Source organism: Pelophylax lessonae, assembly GCF_965119305.1.
Source record: "Pelophylax lessonae genome assembly, chromosome: 1".
NCBI classification, from domain to species: domain Eukaryota; kingdom Metazoa; phylum Chordata; class Amphibia; order Anura; family Ranidae; genus Pelophylax; species Pelophylax lessonae.
Genome location: NC_138768.1, coordinates 143,312,750 through 143,330,870, shown reverse-complemented (window position 1 = coordinate 143,330,870; position 18,121 = coordinate 143,312,750). Strand labels below are relative to the sequence as shown.

At 45.6% G+C, this 18,121-nt stretch overlaps 1 protein-coding gene across 1 annotated transcript in view; it reads right to left on the bottom strand.

Moving 5' to 3' along the window:
• ZCCHC9 (zinc finger CCHC-type containing 9) overlaps positions 1-14,849 on the bottom strand; it is a 23,950-nt gene extending 9,101 nt beyond the window's left edge. The window contains exons 1-2 of the mRNA XM_082243210.1: positions 14,565-14,849; positions 10,757-10,907 (exon numbers count right to left, since the gene is read on the bottom strand). Of these exons, the coding sequence (XP_082099336.1) occupies positions 10,757-10,907; positions 14,565-14,810 (397 nt within the window). The 5' untranslated portion in view covers positions 14,811-14,849. The remainder of the gene's footprint in view (positions 1-10,756; positions 10,908-14,564) is intronic.
• Between the last annotated feature and the right edge of the window lie 3,272 nt (positions 14,850-18,121).

Genomic DNA, 18,121 nt, shown 5'->3' with positions numbered 1-18,121 from the left:
TAAGCCTAATGCCCCATACACACGTGCAGATTATCTGCAGACTTTTGTCTGCAGACTTACCTTTTCTATGTAGTGCAAGGGCCTGCCGGATTGCATACAAATTGAAAGTGTTTAGGTTTGACCTCATATTATATGGTTTTGGTAAGTCTGCAGACAAAAGTCTGCAGATAATCTGCACGTGTGTATGGGGCATTAGAATACAAGCAGCAGCTGTAGTGGGAGTCACTAAAATCAGATATGTAAAGAGAGAGCTGCGCTAAACTGATATGCCTGCTGGATAAACAGGAAAAACAAACCACATAAACTAGAATAAACCAGTATATGGCAAATCAATCAAATATCGATGGTAACCATTAGATTGATGCAATAATAAATACAAAAGTCCATCAAATAAAAAGTCCAAAAAAGGAGAATGGTTAAGCAAAGAAGGTGTCCAGTGTGGAAAGGAAATCCTTCACCGCTATTATGTGCACATGTAAAGGCAAAAAATGACCAGCGCTATGGAGTGTGCGGTGAAGCGTGAGAGACTGACAGGTGTAAGCGGCCAACAACCAAAACCCCAAGAGGGGTCAGGATATGTGTAAAGTGCAGAGAGAGGTTGTAAACGGCGCTACCTTTGTGCAATTAAAAGAGATAAAGTGCATACATTTGCTATCAAAGAAATGTTATAAAAGGGGTGTCCCATAAACCAAAAAAAGGTTTAAATAATATATATGCTATATATCAAGTGGGTTCAAGTCAGAAAAGAACCAATTTCCTAATCCGTGATAAATAAAACCCAAAAAGTGCTGAAGTGCAATAAATAAATTTAATAACATAGACAGTGTTTTTATTGTGATGTACAAATAATGAAAATCAATCCAGTGTAGAAATAAGCTCAAATGTTAGTGACATTCCTGGCACCGTTTACTGCTGAAAGTGCAACATGCCAGTAGAGAACAAATAAGTGAAGTGGAAGTGATAAGTGTTACCAGGGAAAAATCCCTTAGGCCTCATGCACACTGGACGTTTTTACAGCTGCTGTTAGCAGCGTCAGACGTTTTTTTTTGCAGCTGCAGAACGCCCATCCATGTTATTCTATGGCCTCATGCACACATAGAGCTTTTAGGAGCTCCAAGTGGAATAGGCGTTTTACAGCTCCAAAAAAAACCCAGGAACTGTGGGTTCAGGAGCTCCAGCGTCAAGCTGCAAAAAACGTCTGACGCTGCTAAAGGCTCCATAAGGCTTCATAACGTTGCTTAACGTGCGTTAAGCCACGTTATACGTTTTTTTTCTTCCATTCAAAATCAATGGTTCCCTATGGGAGCCTATTGATTTGAATGGAAGTCACACCGCAGGTCGCATCAAGGTGATCCGACTTGCGGTGCGACCTGCACTGTGAGAATCTTGAGGGGGAACTCCACGCCAAAATGGGGAAAAAAACGGCGTGGGGTTCCCCCCCAGGTTCCAAACCAGGCCCTTCGGGTCTGGTATGGAATTTGAGGGTAGCCCCGCGCCGAAAAAACGGCGTGGGGTCCCCCCCAAATCCATACCAGACTCTTATCCGAGCATGCAGTCCGGCATGCCAGGAAAGGGGAGGGGACGAGCGAGCGGCCCCACCCCCCCTGGATCATACCAGGCCACACGCCCTCAACATGGGGGGGGTGTGGGTGCTTTGGGGCAGGGGGGGCTCTGCACCCCGCACCTCAAAGCACCTTGCCCCCATGTTGATGAGGACAAGGGCCTCATCCCCACAACCCTGGCCGGTGGTTGTGGGGGTCTGCGGGCAGGGGGCTCATCGGAATCTGGAAGCCCCCTTTAACAAGGGGGCCCCCCCAGATCCCGGACCCCCTCCCTATGTGAATGGGTATGGGGTACACTGTACCCCTACTCATTCACCCCATAAAATGCAGTGTATGGAAATAACGACAGGAGACGTTTTGGAAAATTTATTAAAAATCTTCATCCGGCTCTTGTCCTCTCCGGGGGTCTTCTCCACTCCGAGGGTCTTCTGCTCTTTTGCTGTCCGCCCTTCTTGTCTTCTCCTCTCCGGGGGTCTTCTGCTGTCTTCTCTCCGAGGGTCTTCTGCTCTTTTGCTGTCCGCCCTTCTTGTCTTCTCCTCTCCGGGGGTCTTCTGCTGTCTTCTCCTCTCCGGGGGTCTTCTGCTGTCTTCTCCTCTCCGAGGGTCTTCTGCTGTCCGCCCTTCTGCTGTCCAATCTTCTTGTCTTCTCCTCTCCGGTCTTCTGCTCTTTTGCTGTCGGCTGTCCTTCTTCCTCCGGTCCTCCTCCGACGACGTCTTCAGCGATTATGCCGGCCTCTGGTCTCCGCAGCTTATTATATAGCCATTAGGGGCGTGGCCGCCAGATGACGTCATCGGGAGACCACGCCCCCTTGTGTCACAGATGACGTCATCTGTGACACAAGGGGGCGTGGTCTCCCGATGACGTCATCTGGCGGCCACGCCCCTAATGGCTATATAATAAGCTGCGGAGACCAGAGGCCGGCATAATCGCTGAAGACGTCGTCGGAGGAGGACCGGAGGAAGAAGGACAGCCGACAGCAAAAGAGCAGAAGACCGGAGAGGAGAAGACAAGAAGATTGGACAGCAGAAGGGCGGACAGCAGAAGACCCTCGGAGAGGAGAAGACAGCAGAAGACCCCCGGAGAGGAGAAGACAGCAGAAGACCCCCGGAGAGGAGAAGACAAGAAGGGCGGACAGCAAAAGAGCAGAAGACCCTCAGAGAGAAGACAGCAGAAGACCCCCAGAGAGGAGAAGACAGCAGAAGACCCCCGGAGAGGAGAAGACAAGAAGGGCGGACAGCAAAAGAGCAGAAGACCCTCGGAGTGGAGAAGACCCCCGGAGAGGACAAGAGTCGGATGAAGATTTTTAATAAATTTTCCAAAACGTCTCCTGTCGTTATTTCCATACACTGCATTTTATGGGGTGAATGAGTAGGGGTACAGTCTACCCCATACCCATTCACATAGGGAGGGGGTCCGGGATCTGGGGGGGCCCCCTTGTTAAAGGGGGCTTCCAGATTCCGATGAGCCCCCTGCCCGCAGACCCCCACAACCACCGGCCAGGGTTGTGGGGATGAGGCCCTTGTCCTCATCAACATGGGGGCAAGGTGCTTTGAGGTGCGGGGTGCAGAGCCCCCCCTGCCCCAAAGCACCCACACCCCCCCCATGTTGAGGGCGTGTGGCCTGGTAAGATCCAGGGGGGGTGGGGCCGCTCGCTCGTCCCCTCCCCTTTCCTGGCATGCCGGACTGCATGCTCGGATAAGAGTCTGGTATGGATTTGGGGGGGACCCCACGCCGTTTTTTCGGCGCGGGGCTACCCTCAAATTCCATACCAGACCCGAAGGGCCTGGTTTGGAACCTGGGGGGGAACCCCACGCCGTTTTTTTCCCCATTTTGGCGTGGAGTTCCCCCTCAAGATTCTCACAGTGCAGGTCGCACCGCAAGTCGGATCACCTTGATGCGACCTGCGGTGTGACTTCCATTCAAATCAATAGGCTCCCATAGGGAACCATTGATTTTGAATGGAGGCAGAAAAAACGCTGCTAACAGCTACTGTGGCCAAACGTGCAATAACGCTAGTAGAAAAAGCTACTGAAAGCACGTTTTTACAGCTGCTGTTTCCCGGCGTTATGTAAACAGCTTTGGAGCACGTTTTTATGACGCCCTGTGTGCATGGAGCCTTAGAATGAAAAAAAGAAAAAAATTAAATAAAATGTCAGCTGCAATCACCCGTGTGACCACTAGGTGTCGCGCTGTAAATACAACCTGCCTTGTACGGAAGTTTAGGCAAGAATGGATCTCCAAGGGTCCCCCTCCACAATCAAAGCAACAGTTGGCGTGTTTCCATATGAAGAGAAAGAAGAGGGGAGCCTCATGAAGTATCAAACCGTGCAAATAAAGAACGTAGCATCCACTCACTGTGTAAAACCGTGATAGCTGCCTCGGATCAGTAGTACTCGCCAGGAAGCTTCCGCGTTCCACGGCGGTGGAAATCTCAAAACCGTGGTGACGCCGCTCCAGCAGACGTCGATGACGAAACGCGTAGGGTGGGTCCATTGCGTCACAGCGTCACTTCCGGTTTTGAGATTTCCACCGCCGTGGAACGCGGAAGCTTCCTGGCGAGTACTACTGATCCGAGGCAGCTATCACGGTTTTACACAGTGAGTGGATGCTACGTTCTTTCTTTATTTGCACGGTTTGATACTTCATGAGGCTCCCCTCTTCTTTCTCTTCATATGGAAACACGCCAACTGTTGCTTTGATTGTGGAGGGGGACCCTTGGAGATCCATTCTTGCCTAAACTTCCGTACAAGGCAGGTTGTATTTACAGCGCGACACCTAGTGGTCACACGGGTGATTGCAGCTGACATTTTATTTCATTTTTTTCTTTTTTTCATTCTAAGGGATTTTTCCCTGGTAACACTTATCACTTCCACTTCACTTATTTGTTCTCTACTGGCATGTTGCACTTTCAGCAGTAAACAGTGCCAGGAATGTCACTAACATTTGAGCTTATTTCTACACTGGATTGATTTTCATTATTTGTACATCACAATAAAAACACTGTCTATGTTATTAAATGTATTTATTGCACTTCAGCACTTTTTGGGTTTTATTTATCACGGATTAGGAAATTGGTTCTTTTCTGACTTGAACCCACTTGATATATAGCATATATATTATTTAAACCTTTTTTTGGTTTATGGGACACCCCTTTTATAACATTTCTTTGATAGCAAATGTATGCACTTTATCTCTTTTAATTGCACAAAGGTAGCGCCGTTTACAACCTCTCTCTGCACTTTACACATTATGTGCACATATCCACAATCCGTGCCGCACACATAGGTCTCACACCAGGCTTACCAGAGCTCAATGGGAAATGAGCATATCAAACATTCCATCCACTGTGTAAACTGGCCGGTAGCAAAGGGACCCAATCAGCGTAGCAGGGAAGCCTCACTGTGTCACTGCCTCTACCTCCACGATACAAACGTTCCAAATGGATGCAATCACCCCACAGCGATCCTCGAACCCAGTGAAGGAAGGGGAGCACAATAGCGTAGTAGGTATAGGCAGTTTATTAAAGTAACGGTTAAAAACACTTACATGAAAACAGGATTACAAGCGCTGGTAACAAGATAACACGCTGCCGCCCGACTTCCGGGTTGCGTCGTGGTGACGTAAGCACGCCTTCCCTACACGTTTCGTGATACCTCACGTCTTCCTGGGGATGCGGGCGGCACGCTGACGCACCACTTAAATAGTAAACAACTAAACAGAAAGGCCGCCTACCCCGGTACTGCCAGACCAACGGAAGCCCCAATGGTCAAAACAAATGGGTCATAGCTGAGAGTTCAAAGCGGCTGAATCTCAAGGCGGGAGACACCGAGAGAGGCCACCCCACTCACAAACCCACATGCTATAAAACGACAAATCATATTTAAAAACAAGTGTCGAATTACCCATGATGCTGTACAAATGATTAAATAAAAGCAGACAAGGTAACAAATACACATTAAACAGATGTATGGACACCGCGCTACCAGGTGACAACCCGGAAGCCAGTTACACCATCTTAAGTCCTGGAAGGAATGTTAAATTCATGCTTAAATTCGGCAAAGAGTCTAATAAGCAAAATGCCGTTAGACATGAAAGTCACCGGATGATATAGTAACTTCAATAAATAAATACAAAAACCTCATATGCAAAGTGCCGATAAAAAATAGGTAAATGTATAAAACATAAAATTTTATATTTTATAACAGGGGCATAAAAAATTTACCCCGGGGCATACTAGTATTAACCAATGTGCTATATATAAAAAATACTAATAATTAAAAGAACACGCAGGCGTAAATAAACTGCGGCTCAAAAGAAACTGCACCAATCATGAGGACTTTGTGCGTCAGGCCCAGGTCCTCACTGACCGTTTTTTAGACAAGGGCTACGATAGGCCTTTCCTGACCGATGCTCTTGAGAAAGTTGAGGCCATGGATAGGTCCAGTATGCTCTCTAATACCACCAGGCCGGCCAGTGTGCAGTCTTCTTACACTGCCCCTTTTGTAACTACTTATTCTACGCAACACAGAAATATTAAAAATATCATAGAACGCCATTGGCACATTGTGAAAAATGATAGGACCCTAAGAGAGGTACTGCCTGAAAAACCTAAAGTCATTTTCAGAGGTGCCACCACGTTGCGGGATAAGTTGGCTCCAAATATTTTAGACCCTCCCGAGCCGAAGCCAACTTTCTTTAACCAGCTTAAGGGTTATTACAAATGCAACCGCTGCCAGACGTGTTTTTATAATGCGTGTAAGCAGAGGAACACTAGAGAAATTCTGTCTACAAGTCTGGGCATTAAATTTCCCATCAAGCCTTGTATCTCTTGTTCAACAACAGGTGTAGTATATTTGTTGCAGTGTCCGTGCGGCCTGCAATATATTGGCAGGACCAAGAGAGCGTTTTACATCCGCTGCAATGAACACATAGCAAATATCAAGAAGGGCTTCAGGAAACACTCTGTTTCCAACCATTATCGCATCAAGCATAATAAGGATCCCCGAGGCACAATTTTTGTTGGAATTGATAAATTCTCTCCCCATTGGAGAGGGGAGCCTTTTGTGAGAGGGCTTTCGAGGCTTGAGATGTCCTGGATCTACAAGATCAGGACCTTCACCCCTTTCGGACTCAACATTGACACGGACGTGAATGCGTTTATTGATAATTCATGAACCCTTCCCGTCCGTGTCTCTGTTCTGTAGGGATTCAGCACACACCTTTATTATTACTGATAAGATATTCCACTGTGAGGGGGTCAGCTTTTTAGCTTCCTTCCTTTTTACTGTATTTATTGTTTTATTAATGTGATGAATTATCTTCTATATTTATTTATACCAATTGAATAATGGGTATCGTTTATCTATGATGCTGCAATTTGGCCAGGCTTATTGGCCTTACATTAGATTGGCCATTTTTTTAAATTACGCAGTTTAGTTCACGCCTGCGTGTTCTTTTAATTATTAGTATTTTTTATATATCGCACATTGGTTAATACTAGTATGCCCCGGGGTAAATTTTTTATGCCCCTGTTATAAAATATAAAATTTTATGTTTTATACATTTACCTATTTTTTATCGGCACTTTGCATATGAGGTTTTTGTATTTATTTATTGAAGTTACTATATCATCCGGTGACTTTCATGTCTAACGGCATTTTGCTTATTAGACTCTTTGCTGAATTTAAGCATGAATTTAACATGCCTTCCAGGACTTAAGATGGTGTAACTGGCTTCCGGGTTGTCACCTGGTAGCGCGGTGTCCATACATCTGTTAAATGTGTATTTGTTACCTTGTCTGCTTTTATTTAATCATTTGTACAGCATCATTGGTAATTCGACACTTGTTTTTAAATATGATTTGTCGTTTTATAGCATGTGGGTTTGTGAGTGGGGTGGCCTCTCTCGGTGTCTCCCGCCTTGAGATTCAGCCGCTTTGAACTTTCAGCTATGACCCATTTGTTTTGACCATTGGGGCTTCCGTTGGTCTGGCAGTTCCCTTAGTCAAGATGGCGGCGCTTGCTTCGGGTGACACAGGGGTAGGCGGCCTGTTTGTTTACTATTTAAGTGGTGCGTCAGCGCGCCGCCCGCATCCCCAGGAAGACATGAGGTATCACGAAACGCGTAGGGAAGGCGTGCTGACGTCACCACGACGCAACCCGGAAGTCGGGCGGCAGCGGGTTATCTTGTTACAAGCGCTTGTAATCCTGTTTTCATGTAAGTGTTTTTAACCATTACTTTAATAAACTGCCTATACGTAATACGCTATTGTGCTCCCCTTCCTTCACTGGGTTCGAGGATCGCTGTGGGGTGATTGCATCCATTTGGAGCGCTTGTATCGTGGAGGTAGAGGCAGTGACACAGTGAGGCTTCCCTGCTACGCTGATTGGGTCCCTTTGCTACCGGCCAGTTTACACAGTGGATGGAATGTGTGATATGCTCATTTCCCATTGAGCTCTGGTAAGCCCGGTGTGAGACCTATGTGTGCGGCACGGATTGTGGATATGTGCACATAATAGCGGTGAAGGATTTCCTTTCCACACTGGACACCTTCTTTGCTTAACCATTCTCCTTTTTTGGACTTTTGTATTTATTATTGCATCAATCTAATGGTTACCATCGATATTTGATTGATTTGCCATATACCGGTTTATTCTAGTTTATGTGGTTTGTTTTTCCTGTTTATCCAGCAGGCATATCAGTTTAGCGCAGCTCTCTCTTTACATATCTGATTTTAGTGACTCCCACTACAGCTGCTGCTTGTATTCTTAGGCTTAGCGCAGTTATTATTTTATGGGTTCAGGACCTGGCGGGCCGTAGTTTGAGGACCCCTGTTCTATAACATTAAAGACATTATGCAGACTACCCATGCCACTTATTTAGTTCCAATGAGATGTCAGGAAATATACATCAGCACTTACACCCATATGGTAGCACAGACACCTTCATCCAATTACTATGGAAAGGCAGATGTTGATTCACCAAGAACAGGATGGGAGGTGTGAAAGTTGTAGGACCATCCTGTTCTAGTCACATATCATCCTCCTTGGTGTCAGGAAGGCTTCCTGGATATTAATACATCGACTTACATGGTAAATGTGTTTATTGTTGTCAAAACTTCAGGGTAGAGATGTTAAAATGAGATATGTGGAAGACAGATGGGGGTAAATTACTAAGACTGGAGAACTCAGAATTTGGTGCAGCTGTGCGTGGTAGCCAATCAGCATCTAAGATCAGCTTGTTCAATTAAGTTTTGGCAATGAGCCCCTATTCACGTCGGCGCAATTTGACATGCGATTTGACCTGTCAGCCTATTTGCCAGCAATGGGAGAGTCCCAATCGGTGTAACGCTGACTTTGCAGCACCGCACTAATTTCTGAAAGTAGTTCCTGCACTACTTTTGGCGACTTCACGGGCAACTTTAATAGACATCTGTGCAACCCGCACAGATGTCCTTCAAGTCGCCCCCAAAGTCGGACTGAAATGTGGCTTTGAAATCATGCGAGTTCCAATGAAGTCACACAATTTCAATGCTGTGTTCAGTGTAAACGGGGGCTAAAACCTGGAAGCCGATTGGTTCCTATGCAGAGTTGCACCAAATTGTGCCCTCTCCAGTTTTAGTAAATAAATCCCAAGCTGTGTAACCACTTGACGTCGAAAGGCTGTCAAATGATGTACTGGAATTGAAGTGGTGATATCTGGATAATGCCTATAGCTACAGGCATTATCCAGATATTTTTGTTTTTACCCAGCGATTCCCTAGCTTGTAAAAGCAATCCTAGCAGCTCATGAGCCGCTGGATTGCTTTTACAAGCAGGAGGAGGGGATGTCCCCGCTGTCTCCTTCCAGTGCCTCTCTCGTGCGATCAGAGCCCCAGAGAACAGATCTGGCGGCGGAATACAATAGAGCTGGCTGTTGACTGAATGGTCCCTGGCCATCTCTATGATCCTGGATGTCGGAAGCAACGTCATGACGTCACTTCCGTGGCTGGCAGTTGTAAAGCAGAGATCGAGGTTTTGTTTTTTTTTTCCAGGGAAGAGGAGATGAGATATCTTCTGTCTTATTGACTCAAGATGTCTCCATAAAGATGACCTGCCACGTCTTATTCTTAGTACAAGGGATGTTTACTTTTCTTGTAATAGAAATAAAAGCAATAAAAAAAAAAAAAAATTAACAGACGGTCTAAAAATAAAATAAATAACATATATATATTTTTTTTTAATAAAGCGCCCCAGTGCCCTTGTGCTCGCACGTAGAGAAAAAGCATTTGTAGGATGCACCGCATTTGTAAACCATGTTCAGACCACACATATGAGGTATCGCTGCAAACGTTACTGCGAGAGCAATAATTCAAGCACTAGACCTCCTCTAACTCTAAACTTGTAACCTGTTAAAAATTTTAAAGCGTCGCATATGGAGAGTTTTTTAATTACCGTATTTTTGCGCGTAACATGTTTGGTATTTATTTACTCAGCAGAACACATTTATATTCTACCAAAAAATAGGGTTATTTATGGTGTTTTTTTTTTACATTAAAATTGATTAAAGTGTATTTTTTTACAAAAAAAAAAATGCATTTGAAAAATTGCTGTGCAAACAGCGTGACATATCTCCTTTAGGGGAAGAAAAACTGCTGAGTCTTGACCTGTAGAATAGGCTGCTTTATTTTCCCCAATGTACAGGTCTTTGCATTTCTCACTAAATACATATACTTGTATTTGGTTGTTGAGTGTTTTAGATGTACCATCTTCTGTCTAAATGTATCACTGGGCCTGAAAGATACAGGAATGTAATGTTGGTAACAGACCCTTTTGAGTTCTGACACCTCAGTTGCAAATGAGATGACTACATTACTCTGTTTTATACTTCTCCCCTCTGTTTGATGGTCATGTATTTTTTGCTGACACTTGTTAGAACTGAAAAAGTGGCTTGGATAAAATGAAATATCTTAAACATTATAGAAAAAGTCCAACTAAATGTGACCAACTGCTAGGAGTTAAACCATGACATGCATTAATGAGAACCCTCACAGACAGCTCTCATTTAAAGACATTATATCAGCTCGGTAAAGTCACTGATTATATTCTAATGCTAACTAATGGAAAAATATACTAACACCATTGGTGCCTCATTTAAAAAAAAAAAAAAAAAAAAAAAAACAGAGGACATTCCCAAGAAATAACCCTCACATGTACCAAGAGCTGGATCCACTTTGGCTCTGCATTTGTTGATTTCATGTTCTGTGGATCCACATCGAAAGCAGATTCCTGTACCCATCTCCTGACATCTCAAAGCCTCAGAGCAGTCAGCCATGCCATGGCCAGGTTTGCGACAGTGGAAACAGACCTGGAAAATATAAAAAGGGACACATGTCACACATGTACACCAAATACTTGTTGGCTGCAAAGAAGATCCATTTAGGTTTTGTCCGACTAATGAAAGAAGACATCTTACTGTTACCATGATCAACATCTCCACTGTGCTCCTGTTTTCTTTACTATATTTTTGATAAATTGGCCCAGTCTGTGCCCTTGGGATAGTTTTGCAAATCAGGAGCCCCTTTCAAATGGAGTGGAATCCATCAAGTGGATCTGCCTGCTCAGCAGGGGATCCCTCCACTGATCCCCACTGAGCAGGCGGATGACAGGTCCGTGTCCGCTATGCAGAGTGGACACAGCCAACTCTTCTCTATGGGGCGGTCGGATGGAAACTGACAGATTTTGAGTGTTTTTGCAAAGAAGAGTGGGCAAATATTGCCAAGTTAAGATGTGCCATGCTGATAGACTCATACACAAAAATACTGAGTGCTGTAACAAAAATCAAAAGGTGCTTCAACAAAGTATTCGTTTAAGGGTGTGCACAATTCTGCAACCATATTATTATCATTTTTTATTTTTACTTCCCTCATCCTAAAAGATTTCAGTTTGTTGTTCAACTGAGTTATACAGTTTATAGGTCACATTAAAAGGTGGAAAAAGTTCTGAAATTATTTATCTTTGTCTCATTTTTTCACATCACAGAAACCTGACATTTTAACAGGGGTGTGTAGACTTTTTATATCCACTGTATATATTTCTGAAGAAGTCTGGAGCTCCGCTTTAAGGACCAGTTCACACCATTTGCAGACCTGTGTTTTTCTGCACTAGAAACAACTGTTTTCTATGGGTCTCATTTACACAAAAAAGTTGGTGTAATGTGCAGGGCGGCCCGATGCTGCATCTGTCCTCACAGCTTCAAAGACCTGAGAGATCAAAGCCCGCTCATAGCTCAGTCGCTGGTGACTGTTAGCGGAGTACTGGGCTTTCAAAGGGGGCGGGAGCTCTGATAGGCTGAGACAGTTGCTGGTTCAGGTATCAGGGCAGATGCTGACATTAAAGCCAGGATCCCTCCAGAGTCTGGAACAGCTGAGTGACATCAACCAATAGCAAACCTTAGCCTGCTGACAGCTGAATATGGGTCCTTTCATAAATCTGAGGAAATAGATATATATGGTTGTTACTGTCTCTGCCATCAATACTCCTGGCTATGTGAACGGAAGTGCTTTCTTTTTTCTTATTTTTACAGTATTATGTTGGACTGATATGTTACCAATAATTACTTGCCGCCCGCCCACCATCAAATGACGGCGGAGCAGCTCTCAATCTTGGAGGACGTCATATGACGGCACCCCAGAACGGCCACTCTCACATGCCCGCGGGGGCGTGCAGTGATTGTGGCCGCACCATGTTCCTAGGACATGGCGTACCCCTGATCTTGGTAAAGAGCCAATGACGTGGCTCTTTACCCATGTTATTAGATGTGTCCAATCACAGCTGGTCACATGTTAATGAGGAAGTGCCATTTATCAGCGCTCCTCACCTCACACTGTCAGAGAGTGTGGAGAGGACAGCCGATCAGCGGCTCCTCCTCAAAAGGGAGTCCAGGACAGGTAAACAGTGCCCCGATTACAGTAAAGGAAAAACAGTGCACATCAGTGACCCCAATCAATGCCCATCAGTGACCCCAATCAATGCCCACCTATCAGTGCCCAGTGACACCTATTAGTGCCACTAATCAGTGCCGATAACTGCCACCCCAGCTGTGCCACCTCATCAGTGCACATCAGTGAAGGAGAAAAATTACTTATTTACAAAATTTACTTACAGAAATTAGGAAATTTTTTTTTTTTAATTTTCTCTTTTTTTTGTGTAAAAAATAAAAAAACAGCAGTGATTAACCGCTTGCCGACCGCCGCAAGTACATATACTGCGGCGGTCAGCCCCGTGCAGGCAAAGTGACATAGGGGTACGTCACTTGCCTGCGAGCCAATAGGGGGCGCGCTCCCACCCCCGCTCACTGTGATCCCCGCGTGTGTGACTGGCGGACCCGATGTCCGCCGATCACTCGCGATCCTCCGTTACAGAGGGAGAAAGGCAGGTGGCTAATGTAAACAAAGCCGTCTGTCATTCTCCCTTGTGTAAGTGCAGAGATCATACGGTCCTGCTATGCAGGATCATATATCTCTGTAGTTACACAAACAGCCACATCCCTTTACAGTTAGAATCACACCCCTAGGGACACACTTAACCCCTCCTTCTCCAATAAAGTTAACCCCTTCCCTGCCAGTGTCATTTTTACAGTAACAGTGCATATGTATAGCACTGATTACTGTAGTAATGTCACTGGTACCCCCAAAAGTGTCAAAAATGTCAGTCAAGGGTCCAATCTGTCCGCCGCAATGTCGCAAAAAAAAAAAAAAAAAAAAAAAAAAAAAAAAAAAAAAAAAAAAAAATCGCAGATCGCCGCCATTACTCGTTAAAAAAAAAAATAAATAAATAAAAATGACAAAAATCTTTCCCTTAGTTAGTAAACGCGATAACTTTTGCGCAAACCAATCAAAATACGCTTATTGCAATTTTTTTAACAAACATATGTAGCAGAAAACAAATTGGCCTAAAATATTAAAAAAATTTAGATTTTTACATTTTGGGGGGGGGGGGGGGGGGGGGGGATTTCCTATAAAAAATGTGAAAAATATTTTTGCAATATTGTCGCTCTTTTTTTGTTTATAGCGCATGATCAAAAAAAAAAAAAAAACGCACAGGTGATCAAATACCACCAAAAGAAAGCTCTGTTTCTGGGAAAAAAAGGACGTCAATTTCATTTGGGTACAGCATCGCACGACCGCGCAATTGTCCGTTAAAGTCATGCAGTGCCGAATCATAAAATACCTCCTGGTCAGGAAGGGGGTAAAATCTTCCAGGGCTTAAGTGGTTAAATACCACCAAAAGAAAGCTCTATTTGTGTAAAAAAATGTCATTTGGGTACAGCATTGCATGACCGCGCAATTGTGTGACAGTGCTGAAAATTAGCCTGGGCAAGAAGGGGGGTGAAAGTGCCCGGTGTTGAAGTGGTTAATACAATAAACATCTTCCTGATTTAAAAAAAGAATAAGAGCCCTATGACACGGGTGCTTCGCCCGGCGGATTCCGTTTTGCTCAGCGGGGATCGATCCAGCGATCCTCGCTAAGCAGGCAGATGACAGCTTTCTCTGCTTACTTTGCAGAGACGGAGCTGTCAGATCTCCGCTCTCCTCCATGCCTGTCCGTTCTCCTCCAATCCGATCCTCCAGACAGATGGAAAATAGGGTTTCCATCCATCCGGATTTCATGGACAGGATCGGATAGCAGCGGGTGACTGCTGAGATGTCTCCGCTGCTCCATCGGGCTGCACAGAGCATCCAATCAGGTCCGCCTGAAAAACTGACAGATGGACTGATCGGAAAGCCCGTGTGAAAGGAGTCTATGGAGACAATACTGGAGAGAAGTAGGGCCTTACTTTTCCTTTAGGTGATGGAGGAGTTGCTGGGATTGCACTGTACACCCCCCCCCCCCCCATCCATCCTGGGCTGGTACCACATACAAAGTGAGACACAGATGGCACACACATCATATACAGACAGAGGCGATCATCCTGCACAAGGGGGCAGCACCGCCTCCTACACCCCCAGGCCGCTCTGCTCACCATATTGTTCCTCTTACTGGTCTGTCTCTTCAGTCTCCGGCCCTCCCGGCGCTGCTCCTTTTGCACAGCGTTGAAGCCATTGACATCCTGGTTGACATACCCGCCCTCCTTCTTCTTCTTCCTTGGCGGCTGGGCACACCTCTCCTGGCCGGCCTTCCTCAAATCTTCCCAGGGGGTGGCCGCACACAGCTTGCGGTTCCTGCTCGGAGTGTTCACATTGCCACCGGGACGAGCCCAGCGAGTCATCTCTACTCCACACTGCCCGGCGAGGACCGAGCCGGAAACACGTCACTGCTCTACCGGATGGAAGGCGCCCAGTAAACGTTGTGATAAGATTCCACAGTGGCCATCTTTGTTGTGGGCAGCTGAAGTTCAAAGTATTATAGTATGTCTATTGTAAACCTGAGACATATCATGTCATAGATTTCAGCTTACCAGTCCTTAGCTGTGATTGCTGCATGCGTTTTCTTTTTTTCCAGGCTAAGAACAGTTTCTACAAGAAAAAAAAAAAAACATACCTATTGATCCTGCCAGAAATTTGGTGTACTTTTATTGTGTAACTAAAACTGAAGGGAAACTTTTCTTTTTTCACATTTTGGATAGCGTAAAGGAGGGTTATAACCCCTGTCTGCTTTTTTTTTGCCATCAGTGTCACATAGGGGAAAGTTCCCCTCACTTCCTGTCCCATAGCCAAAACAGGAAGTGAGGGGAAAGTTCCCCTCACTTCCTGTCCCATAGCCAAAACAGGAAGTGAGGCGAAATCTCTCCAACTAAGGGGAATCCCCAGGTGTCATCAGAACTAGTGCCTCCGACACAAGATTTTCCCTCTATTCCTGTTCCAAAAATCTTTACTTTCTCTTTCAATAACAGGAAAAATAAAGAGAGTGAATGCCCCCAATGGGGGTCACAGACAGTAATAAAAACTAACAGGGGTTCTAATCGCTCTCCACTCTATCCAAAAGGAAAAAAATGTTTGCCTTTAGTTATACTTTAACTTCTTGTGCACTAAATTGATATTTCAAACAATGTCCACAATTCATGGCATCCCCCAGTATTTGGATGTGATTCACCGCTGTGATAAATCAATCAATTCAAACAGACACATATACAGTAAGGCTCGGTTCACACTGGGGCAGCGTCAAAGTCAACCGACTCTGAAGCCGCCCGCTACAGCGCAACTTCAGCACGGCTTGCAAGCGACTTCTTTAACCGTTTGCCGACTGCCCGCCGCATATATACTGCGGCAGGCTGGCTCGGCTGCGCGAATCTCCGTACCTGTACAGCGGTTTGCAGTCCTGGGGGTGAGCGGGCACCGCCTACGGCAAGCGCCCGACCCCACTAGGCTTCGGGGATGACGATCTACAGGACCGGCTGCACCAATTGCCGCTTCTCGGCCTTTTGGCTAAGATCAAGTGTAGTATCTGTTCTTATCAGTTGGTATGGGCCTTAGCTAGTACCAGTATGACCGAAACCCGGAGCGCTCTGAGTATTGAGGTATGGGAAGTAGGTCATCTGGGAAAGCATGTGGGGCCCGCCGCCTTCTGATTCGAATGGGTTGAACTGTCCTAACCAGTTTGAAGGGAGCAGGAAAGCCGGTCTGGAGGGTGAGCCCGGTGGAACTGCTCCTGGATGTAATGGGCTGAGGAACAGGATGGCGAGGGGAGGGCTTTCTCTCCTGGGTTTTGATCTGGCTTGCTTGTGGGCCTGTCCCCAGTTGTAGGTAAGCTCTCTCTAAGCTGTCCAGGTTCTGAGGTGTGCTGGTGGGGATAGGCTACGCTCGGTCTGGCCGGGGGGCTGAGATAGAAAAAGCCCGTAGTGTAAGTGCCCCTGGGGTGGCAGCCCAGGGGTGCCTTAATTTCTCACTGGTGAGGGGCAGCTCGCTGTGAGTTCTTTTGGCACCTTGGTCACTGCACTATGCACACCTTTTTCACACCTGCCTCTTGGGACAGGCCTTTTGGCTTGCACCAGAGGAATTTTTTATTCCGGCTGGAAGGCCTGCCTTGGTTCTTCACATGGCACCAAAGCACTTTCCCCACTCCCCTTCCCCACCTTTTTGTTTGTCTGTCTTTTTATTTGGAGTCCGTCACCTGCACTTTCACCTTTTTTTCTTTATTTGCACGACGAGAGTGTGTGGGTCTTCGGGCCCAGCCTTAAGTCTTGGGAGGGGGTGGATATGGCCTTTTGGCTTAGTTCGCCCTCTCCTATGGGGTCTCCCTTCGGGGGAGCCCTACTTAGTACTCGGTGGGGGCTGTTTCGGCAGTCCCCCTGAAGAACGGGGTCTGTCTGGTTTCGGCCAGACAGACCATGAGTACCTTATGTCCCTGTCAGGAGTCTTGCGCCCCGGGGGATTGAGGTTTCGGGTCCTACCTCTTCGGAGGGAAGACCATTCGATTTCGCACACCCTGTGCTTTTTTGTGTTCTCACCTTGTGTGTGTGCACTTTTTTATGCACCGGGTGGAGTCTTTTGAGTGTGTTGCACACGCTACGGGCTTTAAAAAAAAAAAAAAATTGCCGCCAGGCACCCGCAATGCCCCCAGCTGAGAGAGAACGTGTTGTAAACACAGCTGACCGTTCTTCTCCCTGAAATGATCACAGAGAGCCTGTGATCCTTCCCCCACAAGCCCGCCTCCCACAGTTAGAAAATACTCCCCTAGGCTCACACTTTAACCCTTTGATCGCCCCTTGGGTTAACCCCTTCCCTGCCAGTGTCATTATTACAGAAACAGTGCATATTTTTTAGCACTGATTACTGTAGTAATGTCACTGGTCCCCCTAAAAGTGTAAAAAAAAGTCAGTTAGGGGTCAGATCTGTATGTCGCAGTCCCACTAAAAATCGAAAATCGCCGCCATTACTAGTAAAAAAATAAAAAATAAAAATGACATAAATCTTTCCCCTAATTTGTAGACGCGATAACTATTGCGCAAACCATTTAAAATACGCTTATTGGGATTTTTTTACCAAAAATATGTAGCAGAATACAAATTGGCCTAAATGTATAAAAAAAAACAAATTTTGAAAAAACTATTTGGGAATGTTATATAGCATAAAGTGAAAAAAATTGTTCTTTTTTTTTGTTTTTTAGCGCAAAAAAATAAAAATATATATATAGTATCTCACAAAAGTGAGTACACACCTCACATTTTTGTAAATATTTTATTATATCTTTTCATGTGACAACACTGAAGAAATGACACTTTGCTACAATGTAAAGTAGTGAGTGTAGAGCTTGTATAACAGTGTAAATTTGCTGTCCCCTCAAAATAACTCAACACACAGCCATTAATGTCTAAACCACTGGCAACAAAAGTGAGTACACCCCTAAGTGAAGGTGTCCAAATTGGGCCCAATTAGCCATTTCCCTCCCTGGTGTCATGTGACTCATTGGTGTTACAAGGTCTCAGGTGTAAATGGGGAGCAGGTGTGTTAAATTTGGTGTTATCGCACTTAAGGCCCGTACACACGTACCGATTGTCGGCCGTAAATATTCGGCCGACGACCGATTGGCCGATTGTAGGCTTGTTAGTATGATGCTTCCGACAGCCGACAGCGCAGAATC